This window comes from Egretta garzetta, unplaced genomic scaffold (genome assembly GCF_000687185.1).
Source record: "Egretta garzetta isolate BGI_Z169 unplaced genomic scaffold, ASM68718v1 scaffold45, whole genome shotgun sequence".
Classification (NCBI taxonomy): Eukaryota; Metazoa; Chordata; class Aves; order Pelecaniformes; family Ardeidae; genus Egretta; species Egretta garzetta.
In genome coordinates this window covers 1,370,906-1,387,709 of record NW_009260028.1, presented here as the reverse complement: position 1 = coordinate 1,387,709, position 16,804 = coordinate 1,370,906, and the positions used below count along the sequence as shown (strand labels likewise).

Sequence of the window (16,804 nt, the reverse complement as noted above, 5' to 3'; positions counted from 1 at the left end):
ATTTTACAGACTTACCTGAATGGTGAAATACTTCCATCAGCCCACTGGTAGAGGTCAGGGCAAGCACCTGAGGTGGCTAGTCCATCACCACTTCTCCACAACCCAATCCAGAAATCGCCATCAGAAATCCCAGAGCCTGACTTAGTGAGGTTTTGCAACATGTTTTCTATTAGTTGCTGCTCAGCTTCACTTTCCAGGCTCAGTAAAGCGCCACCATCAATTTCACAAGCTTGGCGGGCCTCCTGAAAGCCCACACGTCTAGACAAGTCCTGGAAATAAGCTAACTTGTAACAAGAACGCTTGAGGTCACCATAGCACACCTTTTGACCTGAAAAACATAAATATGAGAGTGTTTAGAGTATTAGTATTTAATGAATATAACAACTGGAAAAAAAAAATAGCACAGCATCCATACAGTGATGGAGAAGGACAGTAGGTTTTTTCCTATGCCCCTCTATGAAAGGGCTCACGATGATACAGTGACACTGCTGAAAAACTTAGCTTTAATTTAAATTGCAAATATCATACAGTTCATGGGAATCTATGGCTTTCTTCCCAAGGCCTGTGAAATTCTCCAAGACACTGAAAACTCCCACTAACTTCTGGAAGAATGTTCTCTACTTTAATCACTGTACCATCAGGCCCCTCTGTTAAAGCCAGGATCTGTTTGGAGGGTATTTTCTTAACTATTTCGTACTAAGGGACCAACTCTACTTCTATTTGGTAAGCAAAGCTATCTGATCAAACAAAAGTGTTTATAATTATCAATTTTAGTGGCAAGAAGCAGCTAGAATTTTCTTGATTCTTCTATCTACCTTGAGAGGGTGTATTTACAATAACCTCATAGCTACTCTTCACTATAATGCGTCTAAATACAGCCTGTAAGGGTGTGTGGAAGAAGAATGTCTGCTCTTTTAAGAGTATCTGGTCAATGACTTTTTCAGTGCAAAGAAGGGTAACAAGAAAAGGAGGAAGCCACAAGCAAAATAGTGAGATATAAACCTGACAGGAAAACTCAATGGCGAAAAAGACAAGAAAAAACCTCATCAGACACACTAATTGGAAGGCTATCAAGAAACCGCAGGCAAACAGGACTTTGCAACTTCATAAGGATGCACACCTGGGGACCCAGGATGTTGGTGGGACTATGCCACCTGATGAGAGACCTTGAAGGGGAGGAACAAAGGGGGAGTGGACAGAAAGCAGTACAAAAGAGGCCAGTTGCATGTAAAACAGGGGAAGTGTGTGTGGGTCTGGACATGTGCCTTCCCTAGTGACCTATCTCTACCAGCCAACAAGGAGGCGGGGAGTTGGCTGTTTATGTTTTATGTGGGTCCCACACATGGATGCTGTTGAAGGCAGCACCTTGTCTGTGGCAATCTGTGTGATGGCCATGTCACAGTCCCGTCTGGGTGGTGCTGGGATACTTGCTCAGCTTTGCTACTGGTTGAACCAGCAAAGGGGAAAGCGGCAGACGCATCCATCAGCTCAGAGAGAGGCCCTGGGTACTGGGGTGGGCACCAGTGGCTAGACAGGAGGAGGTCCTGGGACTGGAGGCAGGGGTCACACTCTTAACATCCCTTAACACAGCCAACAGAAATTCCAGATATTAGCAGATATTACAGTACTATCCAGATACCATAAAGATGCCCTGTGGTGCTTTCAAAAAGCACTATATCTACTGCATTCACACCAGTTTTTCCTTGCCCTTCAGGGTTATGTCTGTGGAAAGAATCAAAACCCAAATGACAAAATAATGGTTTTTTTCCTTATAGTTCTTTAGCTGAGAAAGACATCTCCTTTTTCCTAAAAGGAAAAATAATTATCATCATCTTCAACTAGTGAGATTCTCTAGAGTTTATTCAATATACACAAGATGTAGAATCAACAAACTCACTTATCAGCTACAACTGAACTCCAGTATGTTTATTCAGGGATAGGAGAAGGGTTTTATATATTTATATATATAAGAAAATAAGCTAACCATCTCTTAAAAGATCATGTTTCTTTCACTATGGAAATTTATCATTGGTGAAGAAAAGTAGGAGAGTTTATTTTGCTAAGTAAGAATTACCAAAGGATACTGAAGTAATAAGAGTTACCAGGCATTATCTGGAATGTTTAGAAATCAACAAATTTTATCATTTTCCTGGAAAATTTTGCAAGGACAGTATTTTATTTTACCGTGTTAGTTTTGCATTTGCAAATCTTATATTTACTCCCACTCTTAAGCAAACCCAGATACATGACTCTCTCCCTTTGGCTATACATTTGAACAGGTTTTATTCTGTTTTACCTTAAAAAAAAAAAATTGTCACTGGGAAACAGCAACATCATCCTATAACTTAAGTAGTACTCAAGTTGTTTAAGGCAGTGGTTTTTTATACACAAAAAATAAATACAGAATTGAACAAAGAAGCCTAAAAGATACAATAAAATTAATTCTTCTTGGTTTAGTGTTGCTTCATTTTCATATTTAATGTCAGAGTAGCATACTTCCCATAGCAGATTGCATACAGGCATACAGCACAAGATCTGACTTCTCTATATTTGCACAGAGCATAGTTTCAAGACTTTGCAGAGAATAAGCAGACTGTATCAAAGTTACATAAACAGAGGAACATAAAACCATGATCGTCTCATACTTTTTAGCTTTTCACACTTAAAAAGATCCCCGCAATAAGAGATACTTTCTGATTTAGCTATCTAAATTATAAGGACAGTAGGGATAAACTATGTTTAGTTTTCTAGTTTTTCCTACGGTTTTTGTAACCTTTCTCAAAAAAAAAAAATCTCTGAAACCTTTTCTCTATGACACCTTATTAAAGTCCATCTGGGAGAAAGACTGTCGGTAACAGAAGTGTCTTTGCGGTCTTGGCAAAGACTTCTGAAAAGCTGCTTGTTATCAGTAATTGATCTGCCAAAATAATACAGGAATAAGAATAACCTAATCTAAGGACAAGCTTGTGCCACAAAAATCTATGGAAAAATCCAGGCTTTGAGGTCAGGAAGAGACCATCTATTTGGACTTTCTCTGATAACATCCTGACAATGCTGTGTACGTCCCAATTCCTTTCCTGTCATTTCCCTTTATTCATATAGGTTAAAAGCCTTGCTATCAGTGAAAGCAGTAAGAGCCATAGTCTCAAGGCATATAAAATAATGGGTTTCTTCATAAGATTTCATAGAACGAAAAGAAAAACTACCCCTATTTATCATTGTAACAAAGTGACAACTCTAAATGCTCAAAAGCAGGAAGTGCAAGAATGAAAGTCTCATGTGAAATTGCAACTCATTCCCTTCATCTATAATGTTGCCATTCAAATTTTGCAAACATGATCACAACCTTTTTATTTTCCCCAGGAGCTCTGTCTCATTGGCAGGATAGAATGCACACTGAAGGAGGAGCTGTTCAACATCTTAATCCTTACCACTGGGTGAGTGACTATGGCTTATTGCCAGACTATGTACATCGCAATGCAAACATCCAAAGGCTAGCACTGAATTATGTAGGACACTAATCATTTACAAGGAAAGGGGACCACACCTCTCCTTGTAACCAAAGATTACATTTGAAGCATTAATTCAAGATGTATGAGCAGAATTATGGAGAGTCCTTTGCCCATTGTCTTGTTCTTCTTATTTCCCAGACAATTTTTAGAAATAAATTCTTTTACAATTCCTTTCATTCTGTGCATATACTCCTCCTTGACCAAAGTATAAATTATGAGCAAATTCAGGTATCAAAATATCCCTACCATGATTTCAGTCATGCAGGAATGTTCAATCCACTAAAATGAGCGGGCTGGCCACTACCGATCACAATTCCTGTGCTGCGCTTCCCTTTCATGGGAAAACTGGTAGCTTTCCATCCATAACTCACACATCCACTCCCCTTCCCTGGGTGTTTCTCAGGTGGCTGAACTGCCCCCCTCACTCTCTGTTCTCATACAGTCTCTGCTCTTCTGTGATTGTCCCAAAACCTCAATCAAATGACCTCTCTAACAGGAGAAATGGGTCCTCGCTGGCTAACTGATCAAGCCTCTTCAGTGTACTTATCTTCCAGTCAGCTCCTGCACAGAGACTCACGGTGCCAAATGGCATGTGCCATTTCTGCTCTGCTATAAGGCTCACATTCCTAAGTTGCGCTGTATACTGGCCCAATACGGAGGTTGCATCAGGGTCAAGGCTCAGCAACATCACCCACACCAAGCTGAGGAAACCAGGTGGAACTGTATGGAGCTGGGAGGAGAAGGACAAGGACTTGTGATGCACAGCAGCAGAAAAGCTGCTTGATAGGTGCCACCACAGCCCCTGATACGTGCCCTTGTTGTGGAGTCAAGTAACAGCTTGCTCATGTTGTGCATGCAGAGCACAAAGATGTGAAGGCCTAATCCATACCCGAGGGTTTATCTGAAAGGGTTAGCGAGTTAAAACCTGGAAAGTTTGTGTGAAGACCTTTTCTTTTCTTCCCCTAAACTGATCACAATTTTTGAGGATACTATTGTTATCACAGATGTTTGTGCAGGGTTAAATAATTCTAAAATCAAGTATTACAAGGAGAAAGGCTTGAACAAGTGAAAATTTGCATACAATCCAACTCCTAAATTACTTCTCTTTCATTTGCCACAGGTGTAGAGAGCAACAAAAGTAGTAATTTCCTCCTTACAGGCTGATCATTTGTGGGAGAATATACCTCTAGAAAACAACAGAGAAAACAGCAAGAAACCAAGAAATATTTGGCATTAAGACCCATCTGGTGTGAATGAAGTATGTGATGCAGAGTAGTAAGCTTTCTGGAAGAAGCTGTGAAATTTTTTTGTTCTAGTTAATTTAGTCCCTGTGTATAGGCAATGACCTATTCTGAATCTTTTCTTTCTTCTTTTGAAGGGGACTTTTATCTGCTGTAGCTGAGCTAGTTCAATGTGTTAATGGAAAACTGCAGTTGTGCCTTAATAGCTGGCAAATCAGTTGACGTTTTAGTACTCTTCTTGGAGCACACTGAGATGTCAAGTTTTCAAGCTTCATTTTTTACAGCTTTCTCTCACTACTAATTTCTAAAAGCAGAAATCATTTACCAGTGAAAAATGACAGAACGGACCATAACGTATAGCAGACAAGATAAGTATGGAAACATTAACTGTGGGCTATTTTACCCTCTTCCAACATCTTTGCAGCAGACAAGACTCCACTGTTAGTTCTAAAGCACCATTTGCTACTTGAACTGCATAAACTGAATTCCAATTTTTCTGTCACAATTGAACAGAAACTACATTTGTAAGTAAGTCTATTGGAGTGAATCAGGCTAAGATACTAAGCAACGTTAATAAATATAGGCAAGTTAGGCCTTTACAACCTTTCCACAAGATCTGCCCTGTGCTGCTTGAAAGATGAAAGAAAACACGAAGGTAAACGTTGTTTCATCACAGGGTATCCAGAAAGGAAAAAAGAGCAGCATGTTATTGTATTTAGTCCTCCCTTCAGCATGAGACCAAAGAACTAACTAATTTTATAAGATCTAAGAACTCGTTCTTACTTACAACTCAGACAAGCTGAGGTTTCAACCAACCCTGTCTATCTGCATATGTGAAGGTGGAGTGCTTACACTCTTCCTTTCATGGAGCATATCAGCTCCCTTCCTTCACACCTTCCCTCATGCAAGCAGAACAGCCCAGACCCCGGTCAGAAGTAGGCATAGAAACAGGGAAAACAGGCACTTGGCTTGGTGTCATGAACCCACCCACACCTTACCTTGTCATCAACAATTGCTTTCTTGCCTGTTGAGGGAAGAGTGCTGTGTTGAAGCAAAAACTGACTGACAGACAAGGACTGTTCTCTTTTTTTCCCCCAGTTGCAAAACTGCAAGATTAGGTATCCCCAATTCCATAACGGAAAGGTCCCCAGGTTTGTTCTTTCTACCTCTCCTGCATACACCAGCCATACAACACAGCTCTGGCCCTGCTCCCTCAGCCTTTGCAGCTGTACCTGTCTACTGCAGAGAACCTGAACTGGCTGAAAATCCCTTGCACCCACTTTGTCTCACCATCCCATTAGCTGAAAAAAGCAAGTGTACAGTACTTGCTCTAAATGCTAGCTACCATTTCTATCCATATGGATCAGTTTTTCTCCTTGGGTGTCACAGCAGCTCCATAGTAGAGTGTTTCAATATCAATACTAAAACAAAGAGCTTTTCGCTGAAATACTTGATACTTAGTTAAAACGTTCCTGCAGATAATTCTGCAGGAAAAAAAAAATCTCCTTCAAGTGAAAAAGAAACAAGTAAAGCCTCCACTTGTATTTCAATCAATTATGTTTTAATAATGATGCATCGTTAAACAGAAATAATAGGTTCTTTTAGATCTGTCATGACAGAAGTTACAGGAAAATGCAATTTAGAAGCAAAGTTACTGATAAAGTACCCGCTCTAAGACTAATCCCTCTGAGAGCATGAGGCTCAGTCCTAACTACAGCCCCATGGGCCATGAGGGGCACAAAGGTTATCTTGAGTAACAAACATGACTCAGCTGGAGGTTTTGAAGATATGAGGTAGAAGATAAGCTCCCCGGTGGTAAACCCCATCCCTCTTCCTCTTGAACCTTAAACTAATGTACAGTCCAGGGTCCACCACCATTAGCATCCACCTAGATTAGTGAGGCACAGCAGCTGCATGTGCATAGCATTATGTGAGGAGAGAATAAAGGAATGCACAAAGCCTGCTGTAGAAAAGTCCATTATGTTTTTATACTGTGACTTTTTTCTTCACAAGATGATGGATTCAGCAGAAAACACAGAGGAGTATTTGGTACAAAGGAATGTGAAATATTTAATCAGAGGCCCAAAGGTCAGCATGAGGGCTGATGGAGGCCTCTGACAATAAAGTAACAAAATAAAGACATATGGACTTAAGTGAAATTGGTCATGAAATAATAGCAAGACAGAAATCTACATAAATGAACCAAAATATTCCACCAGCTAGATAACATTTCTCTGCTTGTGTTACAAAGACTAGTCTTGGTCTTGAGCTTGTCTGAGCACACTGACCTCAGGGGCTGTGTAACCAGCATACAGGACACTGGGCACAATTTGTTTTCACCTGTCCCTGTGTTACAGGGTGCTCCATGCCAAGTCCCAGTAATGCACTTCAAAATGTGGCCAGTAAGAGGCTAAAAGGTATTACATTTTCCTAATCACATTTTGATTCAAAGCTGATGCGTCTTGTCAACCGACCTTTATATTATCCAGTCAGATTTTGATTGGGTTCAGCTGCTGGTCATGTTTTGATATATTATGTTATTGCTGTTGATGTTTCACTGCATCATATTTGTGTCCATCTACTGAATTTAATTTGGGGTTTTGATGATTCATATTACTTTTTAAAAAAAATACTACTGTGATAAGACTTCATAATTATGTTCCGTCTTCATTTATGATAAAAGCAAATTGCCATCTTTTCTCCTGAAGTTTGTAATACTGAAGACACATCGTTCTCTAGTTGAGTCAGTATTTAAATCACAGATGTTGCTCAGATCATGCTCCTGAGCAGCTTAAGGAATTCTGTGTGCTAACAAATCTGCCGTTCAAACACAAACTGCTATATAGATCATATGCCAGCCTGTATCTGTATTGATATCTTCATAGCTAACTCTTCCATACATTAATAGGTATTTTTTCCTCTCACCCTCCTAATAACCAAGTCCTTAGAGAGAAGAGACGTTCATTATTGATTTATACTTTTTCTGGATTAGGGTTTATACCTAGTTGTCATAATACACTTTCTCCAAAGTGGTTTTTCTTTTGTGAAAAAATTTCAAAGGTTCCAAGTCCCTTTTAAGGGCTTATATAAAACAACTGAGGGCCGCATTTGCCTTTTAAGTAGCTGTATTTCAGGTAGATATGTGTACAGGCAGACAGTTTGCATACATCATATCATAGTCATTAGCAAATAGACAATGTCTAACCTAGCTTAATAGAGGCTGGCCCCAACCTCTCTTAAGCAAAATTCATCCATTAGCCAGACTTCTTACAATACTTGTCATAATGGGAGTCCCTTTCTCGCTAAATTCTTAAGCATTACCAGGTAAAAATTATATATGTGTAGATAGCATGTATGAAAATATAGGTAAAAGGCAAATTCTTTCTATTCTTTCTCAAACACAGGCCAGATAATCTATCTTTAGCCATTAACCATCCCATATCTTGTGAATTAGCAAAGATGATGATAGATGTCCTCAGACACCAGCCAAACAGCCATCTCTAGGATTAATGCAACTCTTGCAGAGAAAGAAAACAGGGGATGATGGAAGTTGTAAATAAGAAGGAAGCACTGTATTATACCATATTCATACAGAGATTTAGTATAGTTATGCAGAATGTGAAGCTACACAAGAAGCATTTGTCCCAGTCTGGTCCCTAACTTCTTTATTTTCTCCTTTGCCATGTGAAGTGATTTTTCAGTTAATTTATTGCTGAAATTGAGTTTTTACCTGTATGTCAGCCTTTTCTAGTTATGTTATTGTGTTTCCAAGTGTTTTTGGGCACATGGAGTTTATTTGGTTATTTCTGAATAACCACTGTTCTCAACAGACCCATAATAGCTACACTTCTACAAAACCAAGCACCCATAATAGCTACACTTCTACAAAACCAAGCAATCAGAAAGGAGGCAGTCTGTTTGTAAAGGAGCATTGGGCAGTGCTGATTTGAATATTAAAGAATATTACTTACCACGAGCACCTGGATTTTGGCATCTGGCTGAATACAAATGCAATTAACATGAAAACTGATGGCTTCCCTGTCTATTGCAGCAAGATAGCTGCTTAGTAAAATAGGTGGTTAAAAAATATACATATGAACACTGATGACAAGTATTGATCTAAATAGATTATTTTGGGGGAGGCTTGTTAAAGCCTCTATGTGCCTAGAACCTGCACTGTTCTAGGTCTTGGGAAGCTACAAGCAAGGACTCCTTGTCCTGCAAAATATAGATAAGTTTTTCATTGTGTTGAATAAAGAACTGGGAGGATTTGTCTTCCCCAGAGCAGACTACAAGTTTGTCTGGATTTTCAAAATCAGGGATGTGGTGGTCCAGAGATCAGCTTGTTCTTGATGTACTAGGAACTGGAATAGCTGCCCTCATGAAAGGCTGCCATCTTCACTGAGCAGCGATAGGCTTATTCACTCATTTTACAAAGAAAATAAACACACACATTTATTTGTTATAGTTAGCTTCTCAGCCCTGGCACACATGGCAGGGATCTCAGGCCACTGATAACAGAGCTGTAAAGAAGTAGCTTGATGTCTAAATCTCATTAGAAGCTAATCAACACTTCACCATCCATAATTAACCTTGCAGAACAACATACAATTACAATTATGTAAATCAATACAGGGTGTCTTCAACTGGAAAACAAATATCCATTTTTATGAAAGTTTTAATCACTGATTTGCCTGATATGTCAGTGTCAAAAAAAAAATCTTTAAAGTATTTCCCAAGTATTTCTTTTTTCTCCTCTGGTCAAATCATTAAATCCCTGACAGTTTTCCTTTCTTCTAAGTGAAGCATACCTATTTTTTGGCATCAGCTCAGTTTCAGATATCTAGCACATCATAAATTTAAAGCCCGAGACCCATTTAGCTTTTCCTGTAATAACAGTTTTCCTCTCTTGTGATCACGTGAACTTTATGGGTATATATCACAGGGCTGACCATGGCAGACAGCCACTTGCTTCTATAAGGGGCTAGTGCAAAACTGCACTGTCCTAGTGGTTCATGCAAAGTGCCAACACAGTTGCCAAGACAACCCTCTAAAACTTGCAAGTTGCCTTCCCTTTTCCCATGTTAAGAAGGAATGGAGGCTGGTGTCAGACCTATATTTTTCCCTTGTCTGTCTTTGAGAGGTCTAGCAACGTTGCCACTGCAAGCAATGCAGGCTCCTTGGCACCAGTGATCATGGTGAGGACAACACACTTAGCACTGGCATCCACAGAGATAATAGGCTTGATTTCAATGTGGCACCATATGCATCTTCTCAGTTGTGAATAAGAAAAAAAAGTTATCATGAGCATAGGGCATGCAGCATAAATGTTTTCTTTTGCAATATATACTCAGGAGCTCTGTTTACCTAACAATGAATTATGTTTGTTAAAAAAAATGCAAAATTACCCAAAGTATAACACTCTTCATGAGCATAAATAACCCTATTCACTTCCACAGACATAAGCAGGGAGGCCAATGATAACACCCAAATGTCAACAGAATCTATTTGAGCTTATTGAAAATAAGAGGAAATATGATGTGTTAGAAAGATCTACAGATCTACAAGTCCGCTCCAGGATGCGAATTATTTACCCAGGACTTAAAAAAACAAACAAAAAACCCACTTGCTGCTGAAGGTGTTAGCAGTGTTTTTTCTTGATTGTTTTCATTTTTCTGAAAAGTCTTATACACTCACTAACGTATTTTTTAATATATCACAGCCTAAAGACATACCAAGAATGTTCCATCATTTCAGCTGTTTCATAAAAAAAAGCATAAATACTGACACAAACCCTGACAAGACTGGCAAATTAAGTCCCTTCATCAATAGTTTTTTGTGTAGCTGCGAAGACTAGAACAGATTTCCCAGATACATTTAAGACAGACATAATATGGCAGCTGATAAGTTGTTGTTAGCACATTGTGGAATAGAATCATAGAATCATAGAATGTTTTGGGTTGGAAGGGACCCCTAGAGGTCATCTAGTCCAATCCCCCTGCAGTGAGCAGGGACACCGCTAACTAGATCAGGTTGCTCAGAGCCCCGTCCAACCTGGCCTTGAATGCTTCCAGGGGTGGGGCCTCCACGACCTCTCTGGGCAACCTGTTCCAGTGTTTCACCACCCTCATTGTAAAGAATTTCTTCCTTATATAGACTTGACAAAAACTGTAGAGTCTGAATGGCTCAAGTATAACATGTGCCAGCCTAGGTAAGCAGGGAATATTCTTATTCTCCTGTCCTAAACCAGCAGACATTTTCACACATACCTAATTTTATATCACAGAATAGAATCATAGAATCATTTAGTTTGGAAAAGGCCTAAGATCATCAAGTCCAACTGTTAACCTAACCCTGCCATCCCAACACTAAACCATGTCCCTAAGCAATAGGGACATAGTCCCTAAATACATCAGCAGACTCCCTCAACAGGTTTTCTTATAGGCATAAGTTTAAGCAATTCAGAGTTTCTGCTGATTGCTCATGTATTTTTTTGTCTCTAGAAGGAAGTAGTTCATAAATCTTTAGTCATTAAAATATGCTCTTCATCAATCATTATCCAGAGCAAGCATCATCCATTCTCTTACCCTTTTTCAGTGAAATTGTAAAGCCTTTTTCCAAGTAGGTGTATTTTCATGGATTTTTTTACAAAGATACCTGTATTTGCTACATAAAATTTATATATATAGATGTGAAATTATATTAATTGCCTTGTTTATAGACTTAAATTTTCCTAGGGTGGAACACCTTATACGCATCTCAGTATAACAGTGCAATAGAGTACCCATCTTTTTCCACTAGTTCCACAAATAGAAGAGAAAGCAACAAGCAAGTCCTTGCTCATTCACCTTCCAAAAAAAGTGGGAAAAGCTAGTCCACATGGGATCTCATAATTGCTGACAGTTCACTTAAGGCAAGAAATCAAAGCGACCTTTGAGGGGAGAAGAAAAGAATATTTTCCCCTTAGGGTAAATTATCCTTTATAATAAAGTAAAATGGAGGTAAAGCATAATTGGTTCATTCACATCACATGTATACAACTCCGTATGGGAAGAAACAGTTGAGGTATATAGAGCAGGATTCATCTCACCAAAATTTAGTTATTCACAATGTACCTGTCCATATCTAAGCTGGCTCACTGTCCAGACAACTGAAAGAAACAGTTATTTTTAGGGTGTACTTGCAGTATTTTCAAGATCTATGTTAAAGTTAAATTAATCCCACTCTAAAAATACTGATTTTTTTTCCTTCTCTGCTTATAAAATGAGCCTAGTGTGATTAGCTGTATACTGCAGCTACATTTAGCTTTAGAGTCATGTCAACTGTTTAGTTAGGACTCAGTATTTCTTAAGATTGCTTGGAACTGAAGGTCCTACTGTCTGTCAGTGGTGGGAGTGGGGACTGCTTCAGCAAGAGACTCAAATAATTTCCGACTAGTGAGTGACAGGTGTGAGGAGTAGTAGTAGAAATGACTGTCAAGTCATTCCTTCATCTTACTTACTTCACATTAGTACCATACATTCTTTTCTGATGCATGAGATTTGCAAAGAGGAAGTAGTTATGAGAATAAGTTTCAAAGATTAGTGCTGTATTGAGCATTTTATGAACCAAAGCATGTTTTCCTGCAAACATCTTATAATCAAGAAGTTTAACCTACACAGGATCAGACCTGAGCTGCAGAGAAGTAAAGTCAAGGTTAAGAACATGACTTCAACAAGGTGAGAAACTTTTGTACCTAGCTGCTGCACTGAGACAGCCCACCAGCCTTGTCTCACCAGGAGCAAGAAAAGCCATGTGAAAGACAAGCAGACTATCCATACTGTCCCACGTGTTACTTATAGCTCCCTCCATGGCAGGTATTTTCTCTTGGGCCCCTTAGCCAAGCAGGGCACTGGGGCTTGGCAATCACGAATTTGAGAATTGTAATGCTTTCCTCTATCTTTGAAGAAGATACTGAGAAGTAGTTGTATTCCTGGAAAAGTAGTGTGCTCACCTGAGACAAAATGCTAGAATTTTTCATCACTGTTTCCTTAGCCCCTGAATAGAGCCACAGTCTGGCCAACCTTCCTAACTCTCCCCCATAGGCAAGGTAAGCTTTACAGGGGTGATAAAGGGGAATCACCTCTAATATAGAAGTCTGATTCTTGAAATTGATTTAAGTACTTTGGTATATCTGTCCAGCTATAGAAGGACTCATCCACCATGACACATCTCAGGTTATCAAAACTATGTTCTCATCTATGAGTCATAGTTTACCTAATACAAAGTGTCTTTCCACAGGGTATTATGGAATTTCTTGGTTAGGAGCAAAGTGTGTGCAGTAGAAACATGTATTATATCCAAGAGTCATCACCTCATTTCACTTCAAGAACCTAGATCACTGATTTGTCCACAAGAAGACATTCCTCAGAGTAGGTGCATAAAGAGGCAAATTAATAAGGAAGTCTAGGAGAGGTAAGTGCCCAACCTCCCTTGCAGTTCTCAGAGTCTCAGCTTTAGTCATTACCAAGGCCTATAACTGAACAAAAAGGTCTTGTATTATGTGGGCTTGCGTGTCCATTAAAAGCTTTTCCAGTATGGAACTAAATGCTGGGCATTGACAACAAAATGTTGTGTTCAGTACGCAACTGTTGCATGTGTATTCTGTACATGAGACTGGCAGTCTTTTTTCAAATTATACTTTCTCAAATTCTGAGCTAGAAATGTAGCTTAAAATTAACTGTTCATGCCCCTCCCCAAAAAAAAAAAAAAAACAAAACAAAACAGTAGAAGGTTTCATCTACAGAAAATACTTAAAGCCTGACAGGCAAAACTCAGGTGCAATAAGCAGGCCAAGCCAATTGAACTAAATTAAATTGTGCCTTTTGAGAAAGGGTTTTTTATCTCTATTCAATTCATTGCCCATGAAGATACTTCTTTAATTATCTTACTTTACAATATTTTATGAGCAACTCAAATCCGGTCATAAGCTTTGCGAAGGAATATATCCACATCCTTAAAGGCATCTGAAGCAAATACAACTATAGTTTAGAGGCAGCTCTTGCTGTTTCATGACCCACCAAATGTTTTTCTTCATTTAGCATTTTATATCTCTAAATGCTTTTACACCAAAATAGATACGTATTGCTTTAAAATAACATATCAGTATTTAATCTGCTATCGATGCATAGCGATAGCAAAGAGCAAAATTTAAAAAGCCATAGAAATACAAAAAGACAGCAAACAGCAGTCATTAAAGTAGAACGTCTATGATTAATACATAGGCTGTTAAATGATTAGTAATAAGATTAGCTTGCATCTTTCCTGCCCAAAAGATACTTAAAGTAATTGCATCTTTGCAAACTGCATTATCATCACTTCATGCTCTTCATGATGTCATGGGACAGCAAGGCAAACTCAGCACTTTCTCTTGAGCCTGCTTTGATTTTTTTTCTTTAAGAATCAATTCTTTGGCAACACTGATATTCTGATATGGAGGCTGTGAGCAGTGCTCATAAAACATCCGTCTAACTACGTTAAAATTACAAAGCATTCATATTACTTCTCTTCAACAATTCCCAAATTAAAGATGGCCAAAAAAAATGACACCCAAATGTGAATTCTTTGATGCACATAATAGTTTTAAATATATCCTAGGAAAATTAGCATACTTGGAAAAAGAAACAGAAAACCTTTACTTAAGGAAATGGCATTTTGAAAAGATGGAGCCTTCCTTCTCTGCCCTCTTGACACTGTGGTCAAAATGGTTGCAATTTTGCAATTATTGCTAGGCCTGCTGCAACCTTACTGCAGTAAATGGGAATCTTCCCACAAGCTCCAACCAGCACTCAAGTCAGTTTCAGGAACAGTTTCTAAGTGAGTGATAGGAATTATGTATTTAACTTATGTGGAATGAGAGCAGTGGAGTCTCTATTTATTCCAGATTATCATGACTGAAGCATAAATTAGCAATTTTCCAGAAACAGGTCTGTTTAAGACTTAGACTTAATATTTTAAATGTAAGCTTGAGCTCAAATTGTTGATTCTTATATAAGATAGAGAGATAAGCTAGACAGAAGTCAGGTGAACAGCACACACTGCCCAATAATTCAATAACACTATTTCTTGTTTGAAAAAATGCCAACTACTATTATTAGTACCAGACCTATCGATGTACCTGTGGCAGGGGAGGGGGGGGTCCTTGAGAGAAAAAAAAAAATTCTCCTGCCAGTATATCAGAATATTCTGCCATAAGCATACTAATTATCTTTGGTTGTTATTGTCTAGCAAATCTTTACCTAATTAATACAACTTCAGCTAACAGACCTGATAGTACATAAATGGCTAGGAGTGGCTTCAAATCCTATCCTATATTCTACCAGCCAAGTATTAGCCACATAATACAGCGACATGAGACTCATCTCATGCTTTGAAATGCTTCAGGGAAATATGGGGGTAAAGCCTGTATTCTTTTAAAACCCCAGAGCCTTATGTGCATCTAGGAACAGTTTGAGTAAGCAGTATTCACATATTACACATTGTTTTAAAAGCTGGACCTCTACTCAGTTTGCCACATGTGCCACTTAAATGCAGAAGCTTCAGCTAGAAGATTATGGGACTGGGTTTCCTCACCCACACGTGGACTCCTGCACTGAGACTACTAATGCAAAATGCATCTCGTGGATGAGTATCCTTCACTATTCCTTAAAATAACGAAGTGTTATGTGATATTCATATAACTCATTAGACTAAGAGCTTTCCTGTATTGCATATGCCTGTACAATCTACATTATAACAGGTAGATGAAATATTTCAGGGTACGCTTCAGGCAGGCAAGCTTTTTCAAAACGTTGGAAGTACTGCTACTTGGCTATCGTTTCCTGGAAGATACGGTTTCACCAAAAGCCCAATAGCACAGCTCAGTTCTGCACATGAACTTCCTTCAAATAAGACATCACCAAAATGGTCAGTGACTGTACTCCATCAGTGACTAAAAAAATTACCCAAATTCAGCAACTGAATGTTTGCTACAAAAAAAAAAAACAAACAAAAAAAAAACACCAAACACCCTACAAAAAGTTCTCTTGACACACTACCAAAAAAACAAACAAACAAAAAAAAAAACCAAACACCCTACAAAAAGTTCTCTCGACACACTAGCATTAGAGCCTCTAAAACAACTGTACACAAATAACTTGCATTGTTCTGGAATCAGTTTGTAGAGAGACATGTTCTTACCTGCATATACAGAGATTTACACACAAAACCCGTTAACAAGTGCAGCCAAGTGTGTAAATCTTTGTTTCAAGACAAATGTAGGGATGTGCTTGCACACACAAGATGCCTCCAAGAGCCTGTTAGCTTTAGCTTGGAGAGTTTGACCCAAAGTGCAATTAAAAATAGCCTTTTCATTACATTTAGCAGCTTCTGAGCATATGCACCTGTGTGCTGGAAATACACAATGTGATCCTACAGCTCTTAAATTAAACCTCAACTAAAGCTCAAATGTTAGATACAGATTTCTAAAGCATTGTTCTCCTCTCGGTTTTGACAGCTGTAGATACACCCACCCATAACAAAACTATTCATGCTATATGCTCTTAGAAGTTTGCCTTTTCCTCCTAACTGCATCACAAACAAAGAAGGAGCACTGCTGTACAGATGCAAACTAATCTCAATGTATAGCTGGTTTTTTTAGCAATTAAAACGCAGCTGCATTACACAGGCAACCAACCAAACCTAAAGATCTGCCTGTACAGGACAGCACCGTACTGGCAGGCACTGACTTCCGACCGCTGCAGAAGTTTGACAGCCTGGCTTTCTCCCTCTGAAGACCGAAACTACCCGAAGCAACTGGAAGAGTTGCTTCCAGCTCTGACGGGTGCGCTGGTCCCAGGTGAGCCCCAGCCGGCCAGGACACGCTTACTAAAGCCAGGGCTGCAGCGAGGGCAGCTCGGGAGCCGCCGGGGCAGGGGCGCGCTCAGGAGCGGATCCCACGCCTCGCCTCCACCGCGCGGGACATTTGACGCGCGGGTTTGCTCCCAGCTCTCCCCTTCCGTGGTTCCTGCTCCT

At 39.2% G+C, this 16,804-nt stretch overlaps 1 protein-coding gene across 1 annotated transcript in view; it reads right to left on the bottom strand.

Annotated features, from left to right (window-relative positions):
• CHODL (chondrolectin) overlaps positions 1-16,804 on the bottom strand; it is a 29,566-nt gene that overhangs the window by 10,757 nt on the left and 2,005 nt on the right. Inside the window, exons 3-5 of the mRNA XM_009640879.2 lie at positions 5,752-5,777; positions 5,210-5,249; positions 16-328 (exon numbers count right to left, since the gene is read on the bottom strand). Of these exons, the coding sequence (XP_009639174.1) occupies positions 16-328; positions 5,210-5,249; positions 5,752-5,777 (379 nt within the window). The remainder of the gene's footprint in view (positions 1-15; positions 329-5,209; positions 5,250-5,751; positions 5,778-16,804) is intronic.